The sequence below is a fragment of the Mauremys reevesii genome, linkage group 2 (assembly GCF_016161935.1).
Source record: "Mauremys reevesii isolate NIE-2019 linkage group 2, ASM1616193v1, whole genome shotgun sequence".
NCBI lineage: Eukaryota > Metazoa > Chordata > Testudines > Geoemydidae > Mauremys > Mauremys reevesii.
Window position 1 is genome coordinate 228,289,340 of NC_052624.1, and position 26,942 is coordinate 228,316,281.

General features: G+C 37.7%; 1 protein-coding gene across 9 annotated transcripts in view; it reads left to right on the top strand.

Moving 5' to 3' along the window:
- CSPP1 (centrosome and spindle pole associated protein 1) overlaps nucleotides 1-26,942 on the top strand; it is a 161,200-nt gene that overhangs the window by 106,390 nt on the left and 27,868 nt on the right. For 8 of the 9 annotated variants that reach the window (XR_005593609.1, XR_005593608.1, XM_039522308.1 and 5 more), the window contains 9 exons: nucleotides 2,976-3,088; nucleotides 4,763-4,912; nucleotides 6,356-6,508; nucleotides 8,751-8,855; nucleotides 11,889-11,955; nucleotides 14,222-14,342; nucleotides 16,697-16,842; nucleotides 17,855-17,995; nucleotides 23,991-24,037. Coding sequence is in view for 7 of the 9 variants with exons in the window: in XM_039522308.1 (XP_039378242.1) it covers nucleotides 2,976-3,088; nucleotides 4,763-4,912; nucleotides 6,356-6,508; nucleotides 8,751-8,855; nucleotides 11,889-11,955; nucleotides 14,222-14,342; nucleotides 16,697-16,842; nucleotides 17,855-17,995; nucleotides 23,991-24,037 (1,043 nt within the window). In the remaining 2 variants the exon portion in view is untranslated. The remainder of the gene's footprint in view (nucleotides 1-2,975; nucleotides 3,089-4,762; nucleotides 4,913-6,355; nucleotides 6,509-8,750; nucleotides 8,856-11,888; nucleotides 11,956-14,221; nucleotides 14,343-16,696; nucleotides 16,843-17,854; nucleotides 17,996-23,990; nucleotides 24,038-26,942) is intronic. The other variant, XM_039522310.1, reaches the window with a different exon arrangement.

Sequence of the window (26,942 nt, forward strand, 5' to 3'; positions counted from 1 at the left end):
GTGCAGAGAGAGCACACAATTAAAGGGGTGGCTTTGTGCTTAATATTTCCCTCAACCCCTCTGAGCGAGCGGGTGGGTGGGGAACAGATAAAGCCACGACTCTTCCACATACTGTCAGTGTACCATTCAACTAAGCAGGCTGGATGTGAGTGGAGGAGAATGCAGTATCTGATGAAGGGCCAAGGCATCATATCCTACATAAAAACGGCCATACTGGGTCAGACCAATGGTCCATCTAGCCCAGTATCCTGTCTTCTGACAGAAGTTAATGCCAAGTGCTTCAGAGGGAATGAACAGAACAGGTAATCATCAAGTGATCCATCCCCTGTCGCACATTCCCAGCTTCTGGCAAACACCATCCCTGCCCATCCTGGCTAATAGCCGTTGATGAACCTATCCTCCATGAACATATCTACTTCTTTTTTGAACCCTATTATAGTCTTGGCCTTCACAACATGCTCTTGCAAAGAGTTCCGCAGGTTCACTGCACTGTGTGAAGAAATATTTCCTTTTGTTTGTTTTAAACCTGCTGCCTGTTAATTTCATTTGGTGACCCCTAGTTCTTGTGTTACAAAAAGAAGTAAATAACGCTTCCTTATTTACTTTCTCCACTCCAGTCATGGATATTATTGAGTGCTATCATATCTTCCCTTATTCATCTCTTTTCCAAGCTGAAAAGTCCCAGTCTTATTAATCTCTCCTCGTATGGAAGTTGTTCCAGACCCTCTGATCATTTTTGTTTCTCTTCTCTGTACCTTTTCCAATTCTAATCTCTTTTTGAGATGGGGTGGCTAGATCTGCATGCAGTATTCAAGATGTGGGCATTCCATGGATTTATATAGAGACAATATGATATTTTCTGTCTTACCTATCCCTTCCTGAAGGATTGCCAACATTGTGTTTGCTTTTTTGACTGCTGCTGCATATTGAGTGGATGTTTTCAGAGAACTATTCACAGTGACGCCAAGATCTCTTTCTTGAGTGGCAACAGTTAATTTAGATGCCATCATTTTATATGTATAGTTGGGATTATGTTTTCAGATGTGCATTATTTTGCATTTATCAACATTGAATTTCATTTGCCATTTTGTTGCTCAGTCACCCAGTTTTGAGATTCCTTTGTAATCTTTGCATTCTGCTTTGGACTTAACTATCTTGAGTAGTTTTGTATCATTTCCAAATTTTGCCACCTCATTGTTACCTCTTTTTCCAGATCATTTATGAATATGTTGAACAGTACTGGTCCCAGTACAGACTCCTGGGGGACATCACTATTTACCTCCATTCTGAAAACTGACCATTTATTCCTACCCTTTGTATCCTATCTTTTATTCAGTTACTGAACTATGAGAGGGCCTCCTCTCTTATCTCATGACATCTTATTTTGCTTAAGAAGCTACGGTGAGGGATCTTGTCAAAGGCTCTCTGAAAATCTAACTACACTATCCACTGGATCACCCTTGTCCACATGCTTGTTGACCCCCTCAAAGAATTCTAGTAGGTTGGTGAGGCATGATTTCCCTTTACGAAAAATATCTTGACTCTTCCCCGACAAGTTATGTTCATATATGTGTCCAATAATTCTTTACTATAATTTCAACCTGTTTGCCCGGTACTGAAGTTAGGCTTACTGGCTGGTAATTGCCGGGATCACCTCTGGAGGCTTTTTTAAAAATTGGTGTCACCTTAGCTATCTTCCAATCATCTGGTACAGAAGCTGATTTAAATGATAGGTTACATACCAAGTTAGTGGTTCTGCAATTTCATATTTGAGTTCCTTCAGAACTCTTGGATGACAACCATCTTGTCTTGGTGATGTATTACTGTTTAATTTATCAATTTGTTCCAAAACCCTCCTCTAATAACATCTCAATCTGGGACAGTTCCTCAGATTTGTCACCTAAAAAGTATGGCTCGGGTTTGGGAATCTCCTCACATCCTCAGCTGTGAAGTCAGATGCAATGAATTCATGTAGTTTCTCCGCAATGGCCTTATCGTCCTTGAGTGCTCCTTTAGCATCTCGATCATTCAGTGGCTCCACTGGTTGTTTAGTAGGTTTCCTGCTTATGATGTATTTTAATTTTTTTTTGCTGTTACTTTTTTGAGTCTTTGGCTAGCTGTTCTTCAAATTCTTTTTTGACCTTCCTAATCCTCTCTTCTTCTCCACCTGCTTTTGGAGAACAGGATATCCAGGGGAACTGCAACTCTGAGGGGTATGTCTGAGTCAATCTTCCTTTCAAGTGCTGCTCCTGGAGCACCACAGGTCTGAGCTAACCCTTACTTAGAGTAAACTGTCAGCTTAACCCTTAATGATAGCATTTTCAACAGACTAACCAGAGAGGCTGTGCTGAAAAAGACCGTTAAAATTCATAGTACAGTATGCTCGTTAGAGCAGAGGAATTTGTATCACTTGATTCTAATCTATGCATTTGCTGTAGTGCCCATCATCCTGTTATCTGAACATTAGTCTAATGAAGATGTGTTTTTGTGTTGTTTTTTAAATTATGTTCTGGTTTTTAAAAATGTAGTACATTTTAAGAACCGCTATTGAGTTATATTTGATAAATCTGCTGAATGGTAATAACAAGCAATGAAGTGTTGAACTTAGAAACTTTTTTGTCTAATTTAAAAAAAAATAGAACTGTAAACCCTGGTGCACATATGAAAGCAGCTGTATAGATTTGGTTGTGGCAGACTGTGTTTTTCATCATAAACATCAGAATACTAACGTGACTTATATAATCATTTATTTGTTGCTTGATATCCTAAAATCCTTTACTTATTTGAATATTTTTGTCCAAACTCAAATAACTAACTCATATTAATTGAACAGTGAAACTCATACTAAATTCTGCACATAATTTGGATAATGTATATTGTAAACTACCATGGGAGAGAAATGTTTGTGTTTCTTTCATCTGGTTTTCTGTCTCAAAACTAGTTTTGATTATATTTGGAAAACCATCTTCTTCTAGGTTTTACATTTGCACAAACCTCTCCCTATGTTCGAGGTAACATATTTGGTGAGCCACCATCTGAACAACAACTTTTGCGGCAAGAGGCATACAAGAATTTTCTTCGTTTGCAGGTGAATGCATGTGTCAATATTACCCTGTTAAGTAAAAAAGCTCAGATGCTTAAATACAACTTATCAAGGATTTTATCTAATACATGCTCCCCAAGGCCCCAGGCCTGTACAGACTTATGCATGTGACTAACTTCATGCAGATGAGTAGTCCCATTGAATTTCATGAGAGTACTCACATGCTTAAGTGTTTGTGGGATTGTGCCTGAATCCATGAAGTCCTATAAACCAACTGGAAACAGAAAATTGATGCCATTACTGATTGACCTAAATTCTATTGTGTTTTAAAATATTTTTTTTGAGTCCCCAAAGTGTGCTAGGAGCCTCATAAAAACGTGAAGGCACAGGCCTTGCCCTTAAGAATGAACAGTCTAAATTCAATACGACACAAGTGAGAATCATAAGTAGAGAAACAGGAAGAACAAAAGCAGCAATAAGAACCTAGTTATTTTTAGTAATGCATGTACACAATAGTTCTGCTAACAATTTTTTTTGTTGTGTAACATGTTTTATAGTGTAACAGACCAGTGCCATAATAGTTAAAAAGAATGGAGGAGGAAAAATGGGGAAAAAAAGTATGTTGTATATTATTGTGTATGAAATTAATGTTGTTTGACCAATTTTAAAATTGTGCCTCGGTTTGGCATGGCTCTCTGTAGGAGAAGTGATTAAGTTTTTTTGTGTTTGAAAAAAAAAGAGAGAGCTTTCAGTGTTTTATATACATCAAAAAGGTTTAAAGACTATTCAAACAGCTAGTCTAAACAAATCAAAAGTTAATTGAGCCATAGCGCAGGGAGGTCCTGGAATTCCCTTGCAGTTGCCTTGTATGCTCCTTAATGCTACAAATGCAGGGTTCAAGCATCTACAGAGTGCCACACATGTAAACAAAAAGAACAAAGAGTACTTGTGGCGCCTTAGAAACTAACACATTTGTTTGGGCATAAGCTTTCGTGGGCTAAAACCCACTTCATCAGATGCATGCAGTGGAAAATAATTGAGTGTCCAGGGAGGTTGAAGTGTTCTCTGACTGGTTTTTGAATGTTATAATTCTTGATGTCTGATTTGTGTCCATTTATTCTTTTGCGTAGAATAAAAAAAAACAGTCAGAGAACACTCAATTACAGACATAAAAGTCGCAATTCTTCAACAAAAAAACTTCAAAACCAGACTCCAATGAGAAACTGCTGAACTGGAATTAATTTGCAAACTTGACACCATTAAATTAGGCTTGAATAAAGATTGGGAGTGGATGGGTCATTACACAAACTAAAAACTATTTCCCCATGCTAATTTCCCCCTACTGTTACTCAGACCTTCTTGTCAACTGTTTGAAATGGGCCATCTTGATTGTCACTACAAAAGTTTTTTTTTCTCTTGCTAATAATACACCACCTTAATTGTTTAGTCTTGTTAAAGTTGGTTTGGCAACCTCCATTTTTTCATGATCTCTGTCTGTCTGTCTGTCCATTTTCCTTCCTACTGTATTTCCACTGGATGCATCTGATGAAGTGGGTTTTAGCTCATGAAAGCTTAAGCCCAAATAAATTTGTTAGTCTCTAAGTTACCACAAGTAGTCCTCGTTCTTTTTGCTGATACATACTAACATGGCTACCACTCTGAAACCTGTCACGTGTAAACGTTGTTCATTGGACACTAATGAATGTTAGCGTTCTCTAGATTGAGGAAAAGAGACTCAGGGAAGAGGCAGAGCGTGAAAAACTTAGAATTGAAGAAGAAAAAGAAGAAAAGCGACTAGCTGAACAGAGGACCAGAATTCAAAAAGAATATGAAGAGGAACAGGAAAAGAAAAGAAGGAAAGAGGAGGAGGTATGCTATCTAATTCTATTTTTTTTTTATTTTTTTCCCTTACCCCTAACCAGCACATTGAAGCATTTGCATTTTGCAAACTCTAAGGAAGCTCATGAAATACTCTGTGTCAGAAAAAGGCTTGTGGAAGCTCACTGGAAAACTAGAATGTAGGTGGGGCACAAGTAGTCAGCAAAATCCTTCCACTTCCCTTAATCTTAAAAGAACTCCCATCAATTTGAAATCTAGTCAGATTTAAAAAAAAAAAGTTGAAATATAGTCAAGTATTAAACCTATCTGTGGGCCTAATGTTGGTTTTTGTGGCCTTACAGTTGTTTTTTCTTATTTTAAGAACATTTTTTTTCCACCTGCTGCTGTGTTAGCACAGAGGAGATTGATCATACAAGGGGAATGTAGACTAGTGTCAAATTCACCAAGTAAACAAACTGAAACATAGGGAGGTATTTTTTCTCTAATCTTTTAGTTGTAGAAGACTTTGGAAATACTTGTAATGTAGTAGGGGTAAATATTGCAGATGAAGCTTGATTTTTTTAAAAAAAGTTTGCAATGTTCATTTGGACAAGGCCGGAATACTTATTTTTGAAAAAAAGGCTAATTTCTTGACGTTTGCCCTGATCCAAGTGGAAATGAAAATTGTTATTGCAGTGTGCAGTTTTAATGTAATTCAAAATAAAAAGCTTAGATGTATTTTTCAATTTTAAAAAGTTGAATTAATTTGATTGTATTTCTTCCCATAGTTAATGTGGGATAGATAGCTTGTGACCTTGTGTTATGTCGCTGTGCAGGGATGTAACACCTCCTCTAATCCTCTGCATGGCTGTGTAAAACCTTTGTAGATCATAGCCTAAGGCGTGACATGGACCACGATCTCAGCGTTCCAGATTCTGCCCCTTTGCTCCCATTTATGAGCAATTTGGTGGGGTGGGGATGGGAGTCTTGTCTCAGTCTCTCTCAGGAGGTTGACTAACAGAGCTGGGCTGGTATAATGAGGGAAATTAACCCTACACTGTAAAGTATTGTTGCAACTTTCCTCCAGGAGTAGGGGAATAATTTTGACTGAGCAACAATTTATTTTTGAGGATCTTGTGGGTGTGGCACAGCTATGTACCATTGTTTACTCAAGGCTGAGTCTTAAAAGCCTCTGAGCCTCAGTCTAGCTCTGAATGAGACCAGTGCATCAGAGGTGAAATCCTGGCCTTTCTGAATTCAGTGGGGGTTCTGCCATTGATTTCACTGGAGCCAGGATTTCACCTCAGATGTTTTAGAGGTATATGGCAAAAGTTCTAATTTGAAAACTTTGTTCATTAGATCAACTGCATGTTGTTTTTTCCATTCATATTTACCACTCACATATAATTTTAATTTCTCAAGCAAAATAAAAAAAAAACTTAAAAAATATTGATTATTTTTTGTTTTTATTCACCAACAATATTCTCTTTACAGCAAAGATTTAAAAATGAAGAGCTAATTCGATTAACTGAAGAAAGACGAAAAGAGGCTGAAAAAAAGAGGAAAGAGGAGGAAGAAAAACAGAATGAACAACTTAGACAATATTATGAGCGAGAAAAAATAGCAAAGATGGAAGAGGAAAAAAAGGTGGTACACTTTAAGGACTTTCTAAAGTCTAAACATATCGTCCTATTTTATTTTTAGTAAGACAATTGCTAGAAAAATTGAATCATGGTAATAAAACTGCAACTGTTTTCTAGCAGCTGCTGAAGGCCCTGTCTTCACTAGTCCTCCCTTTATATCTACCGACATTAGCAATGGTGGGAAATTTTGACAAAAAAGCCTAGTATATGCACAGAGTGACACGGTGAGTGAGGTAATGTCTTTTATTAGACCAGCTTCTGTTGGTGAAAGAGACAAGCTTACACAGAGATCTACACATCTGGGAAAGGTGCTTAGAGTCTCACAGCTAAATACAAGATGTAACAGATTGCTTATCATAAGAAATTAACACATGTTGCAAGAGACCATTCAAGGTGAAGTGGGCAGTTAACACCTCTGCAGTCATAGGACAAAGGAGAGTTAGTGGGTTACAGATTATTGTAATGAGCCATAAATCCAGGGTTTTTACTGAGTCCATGATTTTTAGTGTCGAGCAAAGTTATGAATGTAAGCTCTTAGGCTCATCTTTTGAAAGCATTGTGCAGGTTTCCTTTGAGTTTGAGAACTGACAGGTTAGATGTAGAATGATCATTTTGTGAAAAGTGTTTGCTCACTGGTAAATACGGTGTTTTTGTCTTTTGTCATTTTTCTGCATGAGTTCATTTAAGAGCATAGTCATTGTCTCGTTTTCAGTCACATGGTTATTACTGGGGCACTTTAGTGCACTGAATGAGGTACCCCACTGTGACAGGATCCCCAGGGTACAACCTGGAACTGGGGTACTGCTGTGCCCCCTTAACTCCCCAGCCTGGGCTGTCTCTCACAATGCTTTGCTAGTAACAAGTAGCAAACCCCTCCGGGAGCTTTAATCACTCACCACAACAGCAGGTGGAGCCCCACACCCAGCTAAATTGCATGAAGGGATCCAAAGCCTCTCATGAACCACGCAGAGAAAGGCACCAGCCAACTCCCCCTGCAGGTCCCCAGCCTAGGATCCCAGAGCTGTATCATCTTGCCTTGGTCAGAAGCCTGACCAATATAAGTTTATTACCCAGTCCACCCCTCCCTCAATGTGAAGAGGACATGCACCAGCTTTTGTACAATAAGCGGAGGTTCCCCAGAACTTAAAGCAAAATATACTGGTTTTGGTAAAATATAAAACAGGTTCATTAGCTACAGAAAGATAGATTTTAAGTGATTGTAAGTGGTAGGCATAATATGATGTCATATATAACACAACAAACATCCTAAACCCAATATCCCTTTCTAGCCATCTGTGTGCAGGAGGGTCTCATGCAGGCCCTGTGTACTGGGTTGGTTCTCCCTTATCTTGAGCTGGAAAAAAATGGCCAAAGACTGCAAATAAATTAGCTCCTTGCTTTTTAAAAGCTTCCAGTCTTCTCTGTCAGGTAACTCCCTTGCCAGTCTTGCCAACTTCCCCAGGTGATTCCAAGGCATCCTCTCCTGTGACAAACCAGGTCTCCTGGTTAGGAGCTATCTTATTGTCTAAAGCAATCACATTTCAGTGGTTCAACATTTTAAGTCAATGACCCTCTTTTGTTGTTTGCCACTAGTCTTTGGAATGTCATCTCAACAGGGAGGCAAACGGGAGGCAGAAGCCTGTACATTCAAAATTGAGTTTGGATCTTGATAAAGATACATACAGACAGTTCATGATCTCACACAGAATTCATAGATTACACAGACAGATTCTCAATTTGTCATAGATTAATTTCATTGTATGCGTGTGTGTTGGAGAAATATTGTACAAAAATGTGGTAATTGAATAGAGGAAAAAAGAGGATATGTGACTTAGTTAATTATAAGATTTAAAAATGATGACTAAATAATTATAACATGCATACATTTTATAAAGGTAATTTCTATAAGTACAACACAAAATGCATCTAAGAACTAATTACAAAGGCTGAAATCTTTATCATGATTATATGTAAACAAAAAAGGCAACTATCTGTATAATATTTTTGTTAAAACAAATACTTAAACATTGAAAGCAAAATATGTAAATGATAAAAATAAAATAAAAGAAAGTCCAAGCAAATGAAATTATATTAAAATACAGCTGATGAATATATTAAAAGTATATTATGAAGAATTAAAAGCTTCAATAAGCTTTTATTTTAGCCAGCTCCTCCTTTTAATATAATAATTTATTAAGCATTAATAGGAAACTTGTTACAATCATGTACGTTTTCCTCATTTTCAGTTTTCGAGGCAACCTTCTCCTGTCATTCCTGCTCTTCAGAACAAGTCCTTACAGAAGGATGAGAGGCCTCCTTCTGTTGAAAGCCATATGTCTTATTACACGCAAGTATGATTCTTATATTTCAAACTTAATAATTAGTGTACAAGTGGTAGTGTGTGAAAATATCAGTGACCAGTTACAGTTTTGACAGAACAGTGCAAATAATTTGTGATGCACTTGCCATAGCCTGTGACATTTGGTGTGCAAACTTTTTGAATATTAAAGTATTTTTTTAAAATCATCTGCTCTGTCTAAATTCTTAAATGTATTCTGGATATATTCTTTCTGAAAGGGTCAATACCACCCTTCTATTTTATGTAAGATATATAGACAATAACTGAGATGATGGAACTGACATTCTTCTGAACTGACATTTGTTATAAGTTCTCAAGTTCTCCCTTGCATCACAGAATCACAGAAATATAGGACTGGAAAGGACCTTGGGAGGTCATCTAGTCCCTGCACTGAGGCATGACCAAATAATCCTAGATCATCCCTGTCAGGTGTTTGTCTAACCTGGTCTTAAAAACCTACAATGATGAGGATTTCACAACATCTGTCCCCCAATCTTCTTTTCTCAAGACTAAATATGCCGTTTTTTTTAAACCCTTTTATCATTTTTGTTGCTCCTCTCTGGACTCTCTCCAATTTGTCCACATCTTTCTTGAAGCCTGTGCCCAGAACTACACTCAGTGCTCCAGCTGAGGCCTCACCAGTGTTGAGTAGAACAGGGAAATTACCTCCCATGTCTTACATACAGCATTCCTTTTAATACACCCCAGAATGAGATTAGCCTTTTTTGCAACTGCATTAGTTTATCTGCTTTTAACCTTCTGATACTTTTCAGCAGTACTACCACCTTGCCAGTTATCCCCCTTTTTGTAGATATGCATTTGATTTTCCTTCCTAAGTGTAGTACTTTGCACTTGTATTTATTGAATTTAATCTTTCTGAATTTAGACCAATCCTCTAATTTGTTTTAGTCCTTTTGAATTCTAATCCTGTCCTCCAAAATTCTAGCAATCCTTCCCAGATTGGTGTTATCTACAGATTTGATAAGAATACTCTCCATTCCATTATCCAAATCATTAATGAAAACATTGAATAGTACTGGACCTAGGACAGATCCCTGCAACCTCACCTGTGTCCTCCCCAGTTTTACAGCAAACCATTGATAGCTACTCTTTTTAAGTATAGTCTTTCAATCAGTTTTGCAGCTACCTTATAGTAATTTCATCTAGACCACATTTCTCTAGTGTGCATATGAGACTGTCATGTGGAACTGTATAAAAAGGCTTACTAAAATAAAAATATATCACATCTGCAGCTTTCCCCTCCCCCATCCAAGACCAATAACCGTGTCAAAGAAGGAAATTTAGGTTGGCTTGGCACACTTTGTTCCTGACAATTGACTATTTCTATTGTAAATAGACCATATTGACTATTTCTTGTAATCCCACAATCCTCTAGATGCTTACAATTTGATTGTTTAATAATTTGTTCCAGTATCTTTCCAGGTATTGAAGTTAGGGTAACTGGTGCATAATTCCCTGAGTCCTCTTTGCTCCCATTCTTAAAGATAAGTTCTATGTTTGCCCTTCTTCAGTCTTCTGGGATCTTACCCATCTTCTGTGAGTTCTCAAAGATAATCACTAATTGTTCCGAGATTGCTTCTGCTAGTTCCTTAAGTACCCTCAAGTGAAATTTCATCAGGTCCTGCTGACTTCAAGACATTTAATTTATCTAAATATTCTTCAACCTATAATTTCACTATTTTGGCTTGTGTTCATTATCCCTTGTTGTCAATATTAATTTATCTTTTTAGTCAAGAGTGACGCATAATAGGCATCACTCCTCAGCCTTCTTGATGTTGTCTGTTGTTTTCTTTCCTTTCCTGCTAAAGAGAGGTCCTACATTTTTCTTCATCTTTCTCTTGCTTTTATTTCTAGAACTTCTTCATATTGCTTTCTATAATCCTTGCTAGGTATAACTCATTTTGTACCTTAGGCATTCTGATTTTGTTTGTGTTTGCTTGTGCTGTTCTTTTGTACTCATCCTTAGCAATTTGTCGATGTTTCCTCTTTTTTGTAGGATTCTTTTTTGATTTTCAGGTCAATAAAGAGCTCCTGATGGAGCTATATTATCTGCTCTCTCAAAGAAGAACTTGACATTAGTTTTAATGGTTGAGGTAACACTTATCCGTGGAGCGATGGTTGCTTTTGTACCCATGTCTCTCAAGGTATAAAGAGAACTGAAAGTCTTAAATTAATTCAGTGTTCAATAGAATATATTTTACATCAAGAGCTTGGATGCATATTTTCCTGTACAGATAAGTTATTTCTTAACAGGTAATATCACAGTTTCCTCCTTCACATCTGTCACGGATGCTCTTGCACAGATCTGGAACAGTCCCTGGGAGGACTCTTTCAATGTGTCAACACCGTTAGGGTCACATTCTCACTAGGGCAAGCCGCTTGGCTTCTCGGCCTCCTGGCGCCAAACCTCAGAGCCTTCAGCATCACTACTTCTTGCCAGGAGCTCCCTTCAGTGAGTCCACCTGAGTGGGACTCCTGAGGGAGAGTTACACACCCAACGGGGTGCGGAGTGACTCTCAGCCAATGTTGTAAAAGCAGGAAAGTTTATTAGATGTCTGGAACATGGTGTAGAAAATCCTTAGTTAACATGGAGAACAGAAAGTTACAGCATAGTCCATGTGGGTCAGTTCCAGAGCCCTCAGCGCCTCTTGAGTCCCAATCCAGAAGCTTCTCTAACAAGTTCTCTGGGACAGGATCTGTCTTTTATTCATAGATTTGTACAGCACCTAGCACAGTCGGGCCTTGGTAGTCCTTGATAGGGACTTCTAGATATTACCACAGTACAAATAAATGATGTTGGTGATTTTAGTATGTATTTAAACAGCAGATTTTTTTAAGAAATAGAGATAACTAGAGACTATCAGATTCTCATTCTCTCTCCCTCATTCTGCCAGTAGTTTCAGTATGATCAGGCACCAGATATTTTTAGGTTCAGTACTTTTTAATTTCTCATCTGTCTGAAGTGCTTACTTACTGTTAATGACACATTTGTTATATTTGTTAGGATATTCCACAATCCAGGGTTCCATCTCCTCCAGTCCCAGCTAGAAGAAACCAGATGCGTGCATATGGTTGGTATTCCCTTTATTCCATGATAGCATAACTAATATACACTTTATATATGTTAATCTCCTCTTTCTCTGTTGTCTTCTTTTCTGATATTGACTGTAAGTATCTTGTGGAGAGAGAAACTCTAGACACTTTTAGATCCCAAAGATATCAGCAAATACTTTTATTTGAATTTTTTCTAACAAACATTTTTTTCACATACCCTCGTGGAAAAATTGTTGATCTTTTGTTTTCGGATATTGGCAATTATATTTGAAAATCACCCTTAATTTAAAGAAGTTTACTGTGCATCAATAAGAGTGTTCTGTTTTCAATAGAAGTCTCATGTAAGAAAATGCATTTGTTTGCATGGTATTAGCACATTAATATTAATCATGTTTCTGCTTTAGGGTAGTACATGATATGAGTATAACTAGGGCTACTGTTATGAAATAAAGAAAATTAATTTGTGCTGGTTATAAGGAAATTTTCTTGGTAGTGAGATTGGTTAGACCAGTGGTTCTCAACCTTTCCAGATGACTGTACCCCTTTTCAGGAGTCTGATTTGTCTTAAGTATCCCCAGTTTCACCTCACTTAAAAACTACTTGCTTACAAAATCAGACATAAAAATACAAAAGTGTCACAGCACACTATTACTGAAAAACAGCTTACTTTCTCATTTTTACCATATAATTATAAAATAAATCAATTGGAATATAAACATTGTACTTACATTTCAGTGTGATACTTGGGCCTGTTTTTACTTGTGAGCCTTGCCTCACAAGTCCTGCCGCCCGGGGCTGAAGCATGTAACTTAGTTTTGTGGTGGGGGGCCATGGCAATTGCCCTACTTGCCACCTCCTGATGCCAGCCCTGCATTTGCAACCCCCCTAAACCCATCCCATGACCATTCTCGGGGCTGCAAGCCTCAGGTCGAGAAACACTGATCTAGATGAGTTGAGTACCCCCTGGAAGATGTTTGAGTACCCCCAGGAGTACACGTACCCATGGTTGAGAACCACTGGGTTAGACGGTGGGATTATCTTCCAGTACAAGTGCTAGAATCCTTATTTGGGACAGTTGCAACTACAGTGAGCATAGCACTCCAGAATTATTGTAGGGAACAGTCCTCCACTGGCAGAAGTAGACTAGATTATCTAATAGCGAGTAGGGCTTTTCATTTGTGATTTCTGTCGTTCTTGCTCCCAATACATTTTTCCATTTATAAACTGTATATTTTCTGATTGTTAATCTTGGATGCCTCTTACAACTCTGTAATCTGTTCCTTGGGATGTCTCTAAATATAAGCTCTATACTAATTTAAAATGTATAAAAGGCTGCATCTTGATCATGTTGATATAATCACTAGTACTGTAGTTGAAAGCCTGTGCTGTTGCATGGGGGTAATCATAAAGTCATATTTGTAAAAAAGCCAATAATGGCTGAGAACTTAAAAACTGGACCATGATAGACTATGAATCCCAGTGATGGGATTGAATCTGGTGATATTCTAAATATAAAGAGCTCTCAACAATGCTTGTAGCTGTTTCCCTTTCTTCACACGGACTCAACAGACATTCTAGTCTTCAGAGTGATGTTTGGGGTTATTGTATGTGCTGGTTATGTTCTGAGGGTGATTGTGTTGATTTATGTTTGGGGGGATTGTACTGGGACTTTTGTGTTGGCTTGTGTACCTGACAAATCAGGGGTGTGTGCTGCTAGAGGGACTGTGTTTTGGGGTTATTGGGTGTGCTTGTTGTGTTGTGTTGTGCTGGCAGTTTTGAAGAACCGTGGCAATTGGGCCAGGCAATCCACCATCTGTGCAGTCTCCATCATATAACCAATTAAATCGTTGAATGCAAATTAGCGGTAGAGTAAAGGTGGTTGGTTGAATTACTTCTGGTATCACAATGGTCTAGGACTCTTGGCATGGCATAGATACATGCTTTGCTGTGGCATGTGTGTAATTTGTACAGTCAGAATGACTGGATAGTTAAAAATTGGACAGTAACAGACTTCAAAACCCAGTGGTGATTGAACCGGGTAGTATTCTGAACAAGAAGGGCTCTTGACCATGCTTATAGCTATTCCCATAGCTTTGCACTGACTCTACAGACATTTTAGGTTTCAAAGTGACACACAAACTGACATTCCTGCATTTTTATTATATGTATTATCTTAGTTTTAACAACAATCACCGTATTTTTACACTTTAGATTTCTGAAGTGGCCAAAACAAATAGTGTTCCTCTATCACTTTTTTTTTTAATTATCTATGTTAAATTCCAGAGGAAAGAAAGAATGTGATAAATGAGCTGTCAGAAATGAGGAAACAGCTCCGAAGTGAAGAGCGGCGACTTCAGGAACAATTGCTCAATGTAGCCAGTGATGATGATGTAGCCATTACAAGGTAAGATTTTTTAAACATACACTTCTAAAGCCAGTTCTCGCACTATGCCTAAAGCTATATTAACCTGCCAGAAGACACTTGAGCAAAAACAAAAATATGAAAATACACCTCTACCTCGATATAACGCTGTCCTTGGGAGCCAAAAAATCGTACTGCGTTGTAGGTGAAACCGTGTTATATTGAACTTGCTTTGATCCACTGGAGTGCGCAGCCCCGCCCCCCCCGGAGTACTGCTTCACCGCATTATATCCAAATTTGTGTTATATCAGGTGGCATTATATCGAGGTAGCGGTGTAGTTACGGGATTAAACTTGCATACAAAATGTTCAAACTCTTTTATAATACAGCATTACATTGTTGAGCATAACACCCTGCAAAATGCATAATTTAGGGTGTTCTGTGGCCCATGCTTACAGGATGGGGAACTCTATCCTGGGAAGCAGTGAATCTAAAAAAGACTCATGGGTCAGAATGAATAATCAGCTGAACACGAGTTCCCAGTGTGTTGTGGCCAAAAGGGCTAATGCAATCCTTGGACGTATAAATGGCAATATCTGGCAGGATAACAAGGTTCTATTACCCTTGTATTTTGCCCTGGTGTGACCACTGGTGGAATACTGTGTCCAGTTCTGGTGACCAAAATTCAAGAAAGATGTTCTAAATTTCAGAGGGTTCAGAGAAGTGCCACAACAATTAAACAGTTGGAAAATATGAGCTATAGTGAAAGACTCAAGGAGCTTAATCATTTGAGCTTGTCAAAGAGAAGGTTAAGGACTGACTGGATCGTAGTTTCTAAATACTTATGTGGGGAAAAGGACGTTTTGATAATGAAGGGCTTTTCAGTCTAGTAGGCAAAAGTATAAGAAGATCCCATGTTGGAAGATGAAGCAAGACAAATTTAGAATAGAAATAAGGAGCAAAATTTTAACAATAAGGGTAATTAACCATTGGAACAGTTCACCTAAGGTGGTTGTGGTCGTTCCTTCACTGGAAATGTTCAAATATTGCATGTTTTCTAAAAGATATATGCTCTTGTTCAGACAGGAATTAATTCAGTGAAGTCCAATGGTCTGTATTATGCAGGAGATCAGACTAGATCAGTGGTCCCCAACCTTTTCCAGGTGGTGGGTGCCAGATGACGAGCCACCGAGGACAAGCATCTGCTGAAATGCCGCCGAGAAGCAGCAACGTCAAGAGGCATTGCCACCGAAATGCCGCCGAAGTAGTGTCATCAAGAGGTGTCGCTGCCAAAAATCAGTGGCATTTCGGCAGCGGCCCCTCTTGGTGATGCTGCTTTTCGGCAGCATTTCGGCAGCAGCACCTCTTGGTGACGTGGCATTTCGGCGAATTTTTGTTCTCCGGCCAGTACACAGGCGCACATAGATGCCCCAGCGGGCACCTCATTGGGGACCACTGGTCTAGCTGATCATAGTGTTCCCTTTTGGCCTTATCTATGAATTTCATTAATATATGCTTTTTCAAAGAAATTATCCAGTTGGTTATTATCTATATCCATTGCTTTCTAAACCTAATATTTTAAGGGGAAAATATAAGTCTCTGATGCCAGCTGGTCTCCAGTTTCCATTTCTTGCAGTAAAGCATGCGTTTACACCCGGAAAATACAACTCCAACATTAGTTCTTACATCTACTGTTGTACATTGCTGATGCTAGTTATCATTTCATCTGAATTTAAATTTAAATAGATTTCTCCTTTTGTATGTCTTAAGTATAGAAAATACTTGACCCAACAAATAGCTTCTTGTATTTTTTGAATTTTATTTTTTGGTTTGTTGACTGTTTACATTCCTTCAGACATATACTAGAATCTTGCTAATTCACATTTCACTAGTCCTTTTTCCTCAGGCCATAATGTGTGTACAAGGCCAGCAGTGTCTGTATAATAACCTACTGCTGTAGAGAGAGATGTTGTTATGAATACTTCATTACAAAAATATACCACAGAACATTTACTAGTGTACTGTATAACTATACTAACATAAATTATTAGAACTGCACTGGTTAAGTAAATGAATTTTGCATTATCCTTCTTTTATGTTTTGATTATTTGCAAATTTCATCACATAGTAATCATAGGACCATCCAGCTCATTTCCATGTCATCAGTGTGAACTTAATGGGTTTAGATACCACACTGCTTCCATTTGTAACACACAGAGAAATTTAATTATTTTAAAAACTGTCTTCAAATTTCAAATAGTTTTATTCTTTGACTGGCAGGATACAATATCCAAGTAATAGTGTTCACTTGGAGTAATACTGAGTGACATGTTCAAATAAGTTATGAATGGGGAACTGTTACCGACACTGAATGTTTGGTTTACAAACTTTTCAAGCAGGAAAAGAGAGAAAAATGTAATGGATGTATTTGAGATGGCCAGGCTTCGGATGCAAGCTCCAGTCAGGCGACCTTCATCAAAGGGTGCAGCTGACCCTGTCAATGTTCAGAATATCAGGGAGTTCAATGAACTTAAATACAAAGGCAAGTGGATGTTATCCTTTCTGATTGGAGGTTTATTTGCATCTCTTAATCATTTTCTAGCATTTAAAAGAAAATTCAGTAATCCTTCTCACAGTTGCCCTTAACACAAACACTATGGACAGGGTCCTGGCCCTCACCGTATCTTCTTTTCTACTGGCATTCTGGTTTAACTAGTGAGCTGAGGAGTCCACTGCTTGCTGCACCATGGCATAAGTAGTATGGCCAGGGAACCACTATATCCAGCTCATTCCTGGCTGCTAAAACAGCCCCTTGGAATGTTTTTAGTGGCATTCTCTAACACATTCTGTGTTGTTTTTGTGGAGCATGTATATCAATTTGCAGTGCAAAATATTTCGGTTCCCCAAAATGATGATATACTTAACTTCCATTAAACAGGAAAGCATAGGAATGTTTCAGCAGCTTTTTTAATGCACTTGTGTGTGCAATGATCCTTTCACAGAAAGGTGCTGAGAGGTGTTTTTGAAAATCCCAAAGTGGCTTTGGAGCACAAGTCCCAGTGAAAGTCTACAGAATTTGTGCTCTTAAATAATATAGGCACTTTTGAAATCCCGCTCTCAGTGTCTGACGGCAGTTTACACCTGACATATCTGTGCTTTCTTATTAACCAAAAGAAGTATCACCACAATCAAAATTCACTGTGTCAACCCTTTAATTTAGTTGTTGTCATTACCATAGAATCATTGAAACTCCTAATCCGACCACTACTAACAAGCCCAGGTATTTATACATTGTTACAGTCTTTGGGTTTGTTTGTTTTCTGGCAAATTGAAGTTGCTTACAGTTATTTTTTTCATTTGATACACTTTATTGCCGTCTTTGAATTTTTTTTATGAAGTGGTATTTTAACATATTATTACAAGCCATCCACTTTTTTGCCATTATTAGTATTGATGGTCCTAATGCTTTTAAATGCATGTAGTTCACATTTTTAAAGTAAATGTTTCTGAAATAGTATTGTGATGAAATTTAAAATTCACAATCTATGCAACAGATTCAGAAACACGAGCAGACTTAAGATATATGTACCCCGATTCCCCAAAAGATGATCAAACCTTAGAGATTCAACAGCAGGCATTGCTAAGAGAGCAGCGGAAGAAACTCAACAGAATGAAAATGAGGAGGGATGCAGAAGGTAAGAAAAGAGTGACTTGAGAGAATTAAATGTATTTTTATTGGCTTTGTTTTTGATATAACTGTAATAATCCTCAATTATAGTTTTAAATTTCCTTTAACTCATTGGCTTGCTCTGAAGAATGCATGCAGGTTCACAATAATTTGTTGTAAAACAGAAAAGGTAAAGCTACTGTTGCAGTTCTATATATTTTAATAGTACATAATAAAGAAAAAAACAGTCTAGCTGTCTGCATTTCCATTGTTAGAGTGGATGCTTCTGCTTGGTTCTTTGGGAGTAATTTTATTGTGAATTCATGCTTATTTTAAAAAATATAGCAGAAGTTTAGGGCAGTTCCCGTTTCTTAAAATCTAAAGAGTCGTCAATACTTTCCCTTTCTGGAAAGTTGAGTTTGACAGAAGTGACTGAAGATGATCTTCAATCATTAGCAGATTACTTCTGCAAGACAACAATACTTCCTCACTCAATATAGATAGTTTTGGAAACCAAGAATTATTTAGACTGAAGTTAGTGTAGCTACTAATGTGTCTCTGACTTTTAAACAAGAAATATGCTGAGGATTAGTGAAGACAAAGTTCTGCTGTTTTCAGTCTCAAAACCAGCCATTGTCATAGAAGCCCCATGTCAGATGTAGCAACTTAGATAGCCTTACCCTGCAGGTCCCCTTTTGGAGTATTGAAGACAGTGGGGCATGTCCTCAGCTGGTGTTAATTGTCATAACTCCATTAAAATTCAGTGGAGGATTTGTTTCTGTTTCTTGTTAGGTAAATTAACTTTTTCACCTTCAATAATACAAAACGTCTTTGAACCAGTCATCTGCCATTTCAGTACCTTGGATCTTATCTTCAAAGCCATCAGTGGGTTAGGATGCAGCTTCATAAGTGACCACTTCTCCATTCCATGATGCCCTAAAACAGTTGACCTTCTCTGTAAAAATACAGTTGACAAAGCACATGAGAATTGAAGTCAAATTGTACTCTGAGAAATTTTAGCTGTGGAATGAGCTTTCAGGGTCTGACCACTTTCAGGCAATGTTGCAAAATCCTCCTCAGCATAACTTGGTTAATTGGAAAAAAAAGAGAATGAGAGATACAGATAAAAACAAAAGAGATCCCGATCAGACCTTCCTCTAACAGAGAAGGGAGAAGAGCAAAAGACCTATGAAGTACACTAGAAGCTTTGCTATACAGATCTAATTGACTTGGGAAGCAATTAAATACTACACTGAGGGGCACTATAGAATGCCCTAAGATCACTAGATACATAAAGCTAGAAAGACTAAATTAGTATAAACTTTATGTCCTGCATGGTGGTAGTTTTGAGGCTACAGCCTTCATGAAAGGGGGAAGAAGACCCTACCTGAAAAAGTAGTAATCTCACAAATTCTGCCTCTACACCAAATCTCCACTCACTTGAAATGCCAAAATGAATGCTCCCTGCAGTAGATTGGATACAGGTTATCATAACATAATAATCAGGCTTTGTTGCATACTGTGGATTCAGTGACATCATCTAAATGTCATCTTTCTTTCTTACATATTTTAGTTAGAAATGAATTTCAATAATGTGAACTATCAGTAATGTTCAGAGAAAATGTCCATTCAGGTGAATGGAGCAGTTCTCACCTCTGCCAGAGCTGTTGTTTCAGGATCTCTGAAGACTCAGGTAGACATAATGGCATTTGCTTCACAATTTTTGAGGTTATTTTGCCGCCATAAAAGCTAGATACTTTTTGTTTTAAAGAATGCTCAGATTGTGAAGTGCAAGACGCATTATTACAGGCAAGCTGTTACTTATCTATCTGCCCAAACTTGTCCAGCACAGCTCCTGGGGAGAAGCCCTTCTCATAAAAATTGCAATTTGGAGTTTCTTGCTGACCTAGAGCTCCAGTTGCTAAGAGTTTGGAATAAATGCTAGTAAAGGCTTTAGTATTCCTGCCACTTGTAGCTTTTGTTGGGAAAAATAGTTCTTTTGCAACTGTCCTAGGAGACCTGGATAGTATCTTACTCTACAAGTCTTCCCAATATGAATAAGGGTGACAGAATTGATCTTGAAGGACAAACGTTGTGTGTTTATTGCGTGATGAGCTAAAAATATGTTATGTATTAATGAGGAAAATGAAGACTATTTCTTGGGTTGGTTCTTTCTGTGACAGGCTTTTCCGATGTTCATGTACACTATAACTTTTATATACCGTATATAAAAAAAAGTATATAAAAATCTTAAGACTTATTGTCTTAAATTGTGACCTTCTTGGGGCAGGGATCTTTTGAACTGTAATATTTCACCAATCAGATTAAGTTTCTGATTAACAGGCCACATTGACTTTGAGAAGGCTCTGATTTATCTAGAGGAGTGTGCTTTGCCAGCTATGAAAGACAATTTTGACTCATTCCATTAATTTGAGTACAGATTGTCAATTTAATCTCTTGACAATTATGACTGGATAATGTAGTTTTAAATAACATTAATCTGAACAAAGCCAGATGTTCCCTTTTGCAGGGCAGTTTAGATTGGCAGACAAGTAACTGAACCCTGAGCACAATTCTGGGAAATTTCTTTTTATTGTTAAGCTGCTTCATGGTCCTTGTAGAGGATACTCTCCCTAGCCCACCAATTCTTTGTTCTCCTTTGTCTTATGACTTTCATTGTCCATCTTCTATTTTACACTTACTTATAGTCTGTTACTGTCACTTCCTACTCTGTAGTTCTGGGCAAGAGAAATATGTGTTCTTTGCCTTTTTCTCTGTTAATTTTCCAATTTACCTTCCTCAGAGTCAAATTCAGCTCCTTTTTCTCCAGTGAAAATGGATCAGATGTTTTTCTTGTTGTCTCGTTCAAGGGAAAAAGAAATGAGTGAGATATATATAGTATGAAAATTACACTGCTGTTGGCTCTAGAGGCAAAGACCAACCTATTTTCACAGTAATTCTAGAGATTCTGCTATCATTGCTTGGGGAGCAACAGATTACAAAAAAATAATTATGTGGCTATGATGCAACTCTTCTTTACATAAACATTTATTACAGTATTTTCCCTAGGTTTTTAAATAAGAGAAACATTTTAAATATTAGCTGCATTGTAACTTTAGAAACTAACAAATTTCTAAACATATGACAAAAGTAGTTTCAAATACTACACTTGCCCCTGACTCCTGGCAATTTTTGTCATTTTGCAATCTCATGCTTTTAATTGTTTTCCTTTCTCTTCTTGCTGTGTGAGAGAGTCATACAAACAGGAGAGATGAGTGAATAACGTACAAGTGACTTTGTGACTTTTTATACTTAGTCTCGTTCTTTTTAAAGTTTAACCTTAAATTACAATTCCCTGGTTTTCTAATATTTGAGATGTTAATCGTACAACTTTTTTTTTTTCATTCATTCAACAGTGCTTTGTGAAAATTAACTCCAACTTACCCAAGTTTTTGGTCTAAGAATTCTTTTATTACTCCTAAGTTCCATTTGGCTATTTTTATATAGTAACTATTCAGATCAGATAGATTTTAAAGCCCTGAAGTTTGTTTAATCCTAATGACTAATAGAATATTGGATATGGCTATCCCTTAAGATCCTAAATCTTTTTTAATTCACCAGTTTATTTTAGATAAGTAAAAATATTTATTTCATTTATGAAGAGTGGGGCAAGAAAACAAAAATATTATTATAGAGGTGGAAATCATCTTTATTATAGCAGAATGATACACTTATCTGAGTCCTTTGGCACATCTTGGAAGGTTAATTTTCTATTTGAATGCTAATTCAGGGTGCAGAATTAATTTAGAGATGGATTCCTTTGCTTGAGCTATATGATTAGCATATTTTAATTTAATTTTTATATTTTATTTGCACTTGTTAATGGGAATGCTGCAGACACTGATTTTAATGAAAAGATTTGTGTAAGACGTAGTTTTAAGGCTTTGCACATCATTCTTATTATTATGTATATTATAGTAGTGCCCAGAGGAGCCCGGGTCAAGATCAGAGCCTTGTTGTGGTAGGTGGTATACAGACCCAGAGATAGACAAGGTTCCTGCCCCAGAAACTTGTCTGTGAGAAGACAAACAATAAAGCAAGAGCAGGGTAGAGGAAGAAATACTAAATATTTGCAATTTCTGTATACCTAAATACACTGTTCTTCTTTGAGTACCATTTCCTATGTGTATTCCACACATGGGTACTCATGCACAATATCTTTTGGCCTGCATATGTTCTTGTAGCTCTTCTCGTGCTCCTGATTAAGAGTGTAAGAGACAGTGAGATTGTCTCTGAGTTCCATATCAATCAAACAAAATACTTACCTGAATTTTTTCCAAAACTCTGCTCTTCCTCTGAAGACAAGAGACTTCACTCCATCAATATTCAGCATGCCCTGGCATTCTACCTGCAAAGAACCAAACCCATTAGGAAATCACCAAGACTTTTTATTGCCACAGCAGAGAGATATTGTGGACAAGCCATATCCTCCCTCTGCTTGCCAAGCACCCACATGTGGAATACACATAGCGACCAGCACTCGAAGAAGTGGAGGTTACTTACCGTAACTGGAGATTCTTCAAGATGTGTGGTCCCTAGCCATATTCCACTACCTGCCCTCCATCACCTCTGTTTCGGCTCCTATTGGATTTGTGGTAAGAAGGGGAACTGGAGAGGCATCCAGCCACACTGCCTCTTATACCCTCAGTTGGGACCACGAGAAGAGCTACTGCACATATGTGGGCCAACAGACACTGCTTTGAAGAATTTCCAGCCTTAGTGTACATGCATACCCATGTGTGGAATACAGATAGGGACCACACATCTGAAAGAGCCTTCAGTTACAGTTAAGTAACCTCCTGTTATATGAAAGTTTGTGTGTTCTTTTTTTTGTGTGTGTGTTTTTTTTATTTTATAAATATCAACTTTTCCAACTGTCCTCAGCTTAGCCATCATGTTTCCTGAATAATTGTAGGCATCATGGTTACAAGTGATTTTTGAGAAGAGGTTTGTAGGAGGGAGAGGTGAGCAAGTTCAGGGATGGTGTGTGATGTATTGTAATTTGAAAATAGTTAATAGCTTAATTGAATCGTTTCTGAACACCTGTTATTGTCAGAAGTTTCCAAATGAAATTTAAAGCCACCAAACATGACTTTATAGAGAAGAACTTGGCAGGGAGATGAGTTACTCCATGGCACCCATGCAGTAAATAATACAGTTTTAGATAATGTTCTGCAGCAGGTTCTGTACTTATGGGCCTGTACAAAATTCCAAAATTTTGAGCTTAAAACCAAAAATATACCATATTATCTAAAACAAGCTGGCTACGTAAAAAAGTTAATTTATTATTTTATGAAAATTATTTTAATTGGTGTATTCTCTCAATAACACTACTGTAATTGCATTAAATGAAGACAGTATGCAGTTCTTGTGGTAAGAAACAGTACTTCTTACCAGCTACGTGAGTAGTTGTTGTTTATTATATGTATTACAGTAATACCAAGAGGTCCCAATCAAGATCACTGCCCCTCTGTCAGGCGATGGACAAACATAGTGAAATTCATAATTCATAAATGTATTTAAATTCAACAGATGTCTTGCACAAAGCCAAGAAATAACCAAGTGGTTTTGCCACTTAGAAATATAGTTCTGACATGCAAATATATTACATTTTGTTCTTCATTGGGAGAGACTTGTGAATACACACTTGGGGGGAATATTGTGTATTTGTAACAATATCAGATTTCCTTCAATAACAGTTTGAATATTTGGATTAGGTCCATCTAGTTACACTTAAATTAATATTAAGACAGCTAAAGCAAATTTTGCATCAAAATATTCCCAGTTTATTTATTAATACAGTGAACATGACTGTAAAGATAAGACTTTAATAAGGAGTGATTCATTGTGGTGTCCACATTTGTGTAACAGTATTCTGCTAAAATGTTTAAATATGTTCTTGTATAATCAGTGTTTATGTCCATTACTTTTTTTTCCTCCCTGGGCTGTGATGGCAACTATAGACCATGATGATTCTGTTCCTGACTTTAACCCACGAAACATGAGACTGGTAAGAAGAAACTGAGCTCCCCTTCCCTCCTCTCCCCAATATCCTGTTTTCATTTTGTTCAACTGTGCAGAGTGTTGTGGCTTGTAGTTATGTTAATTTTGGATGGAGTGTACATTAAAGTACTATTGAAATAGAAAACTAAATTTAACTAAGCTTGCAATCTGTCTGGATAACTGGCAAGCTAGAGGAATAACAAATAGGATACTTTATTCAGGTCTCTTTGCTGAGGCAGGAAATAAGTTCCATGGCTATATATCTTGATATATACATATGGCTGGATTCTTCACTGCCTTTTACCCTGTATAGTCACGTACATCTGTGCAAAGTTAGGAGCAGAATGCTATACCTAGTGTGAGTTAGTGGAAAATGCTTATTTGGTAGAACTTTACACAGTTATATATGACTAAACAAGGTGCAAGGCATAAAAAATCAGGCACTGTTTCCAACAAGATATACAAGAGCCATAGAGCTTATTTCCTGGTTCAGTGAAAAGAACTGAATAATGTGCTATCAAATTCCAATTCTCCACTAATTCACACTGGCCACAACAAGTGCAATGAAGAATCAGGCACTTAGAATGTCACTTAAACTATTACTCTGAGATCCTTGCATTGCCTCATGATGCATAGCTAATAGAGCAGTTATGTGTTCAGCATAATGTTAGTGAACTTTGGTTGTAAATAGCTACCTGAAATTCTCCTTTAGAGGGTGATTTGCAGTAAATTTTCAGTTTCCATTGTTTCTTTCCTCTTTGAACTCAAAGTTGATAGACATTATACTGATTCTCAACACAGAGAAATCCCTTTACAAAACCAATTCTGTAATAAATTGTTGCAGCCATGTTGTTTATTACATGTTCAACCTTTGAAGTATGTAATAAGGATAGCATAACAACAAATACTAAGCTATGTTACAGTTGCATAGAAGTACATTTTTTTTAAACTCTGTACCATCAAGGACTTGATGTCACAGGGGATTAGTAAAGGCTTCTGAATCTTTTTTGTCTAGATCACTACTTTGAATACAATCCAAAAGTCACGAAGGATATTCAGCATCTTTCGTGAAGTAAATTGCCATTCTGGGTTTAATTCCTAATGGACATGGATTCATGTTACACAAAGCACAGTCACAATTGACACCCATGTAGACAGTTTTAGTAGACAGGATTGTTGTGGAAAGTGGCCAAAGTATGAATTGTTAGGGAAAGTCTCAAATATCTTTAATCCTATTATTTTTGCCAATAGAACAGGACTGAAGCACATTTGAGAGCACTGCACTGTTTTGTAGGTATAAAGAAGACTGTAAATTTCCAGTACTGTGCAGTGTTGTTCTAGCCATGTCAGTCCCAGGATATTAGAGAGACAAGGTGAGTGAGGTAAATCTTTTATTGGACCAACTTTTGTTGGTGAGAGAGATAAGCTTTCAAGCTACACAGAGCTCTTCTTCCCAAATGGGAAAGGTACTGAGAGAGTGTCACAGCTAAATACAAGATCAAACAGATAATTTAGCGTAAGTAGTTAGCATATATTCTAAGGAACCATTCAAGGTGAAGTGGCCCGTTAACAATCCTGTACTCATAGGACAAAGAGGGGTGTTAGTAGGGTACAGATTGTTGTAATAGGCTGTAAATCCAATGTCTTTATTAAGACAATGATTTGTAGTGTCTAACAAATTTGAGAATTTAAGCTCCCAGGCTCATCTTTTGAAAGTGTTGTGCAGGTTTCCAGTGCACTAACAACTATGAGGGTGAAACCAGGAAATCACTATGCTCTCAAATGAATAGGAAAATGACAGAAGTCAAAAACACCTGTGGGTGAACACTTTTCACAAAGCGATCCCATTATATCTGACTAGTCAGTCCTCATCCTCAAAAGAAACCTGGACAACGCTTTCAAAAGTTGAGCCTGGGAGCTTAAATTCATAACTTTGCTAGATGCTACAAATCTTGGTCTTAGGCCAGGTCTATACCACAGGCTTACATTGGTATAATTACTTCGCTCAGGGGGTGATAAATCCACACCCCTGAGTGATGTCGTTATACCGACCTAAACGCTGTTGTAGATAGAGCTTCTGCAGTCAACATAGCTACTGCCTCTCAGGGAGGTGCATTAACTATGCCAACAGGAGAATTTCTCCCAGTGGTGTAGTAATGTCTTCATTTAAGTGCTATAATGGCACAGCTGCACCGATGCAGTGTTTTAAGTGTAGACCTGCCCTTAATAAAGACACTGGATTTATTGCTTATTACAACAATCTGTAACTCACGAACCCCCCTTTTTGTCCTCTGACTACAGCTATGTTAAGGGGCCCCTTCACCTTGAGTGGTCCCTTAGAATATGTGCTAACTACTTCAGGGTTCTCAAACTGGGGGTCGTGACTCCTCAGGGGATCTTGAGGTTATTACATGGGGGTTGTGAGCGGTCAACCTCCACCCTCAAGCCCTGCTTCACCTCCAGCATTTATAATAGTGTTTAATATAAAAAAATGTGTTTTTAATTTATAAGGTGAGGTTGTACTGAAAGGCTTGCTGTGTGTAAGGGGTCACCAGTACAAAAGTTTGAGAACCAAGCTATTTGTTCCATCTTGTATTTAGCTGTGACACTCTGAGTACCTTTCCCAGACCAGAAGAGCTATAAGAGCATAAGAATGGCCATACTGGGTCAGCCCACTGTCCTGTCTTCTGACAGTGGCCAATGCCAGGTGCCCCAGAGGGAATGAACAGAACAGGTAATCATCTAGTGATCCATCCCCTGTCACCCATTCCCAGCTTCTGGCAAATAGAGGCTAGGGTTACCATCCCTGCCCATCCAGGCTAATAGCCATTGATGGACATGTCCTCCATGAATTTATCTAGTTCTTTTTTGAACCCTCTTATAGTCTTGGCCTTCACAACATCCTGTGTCAA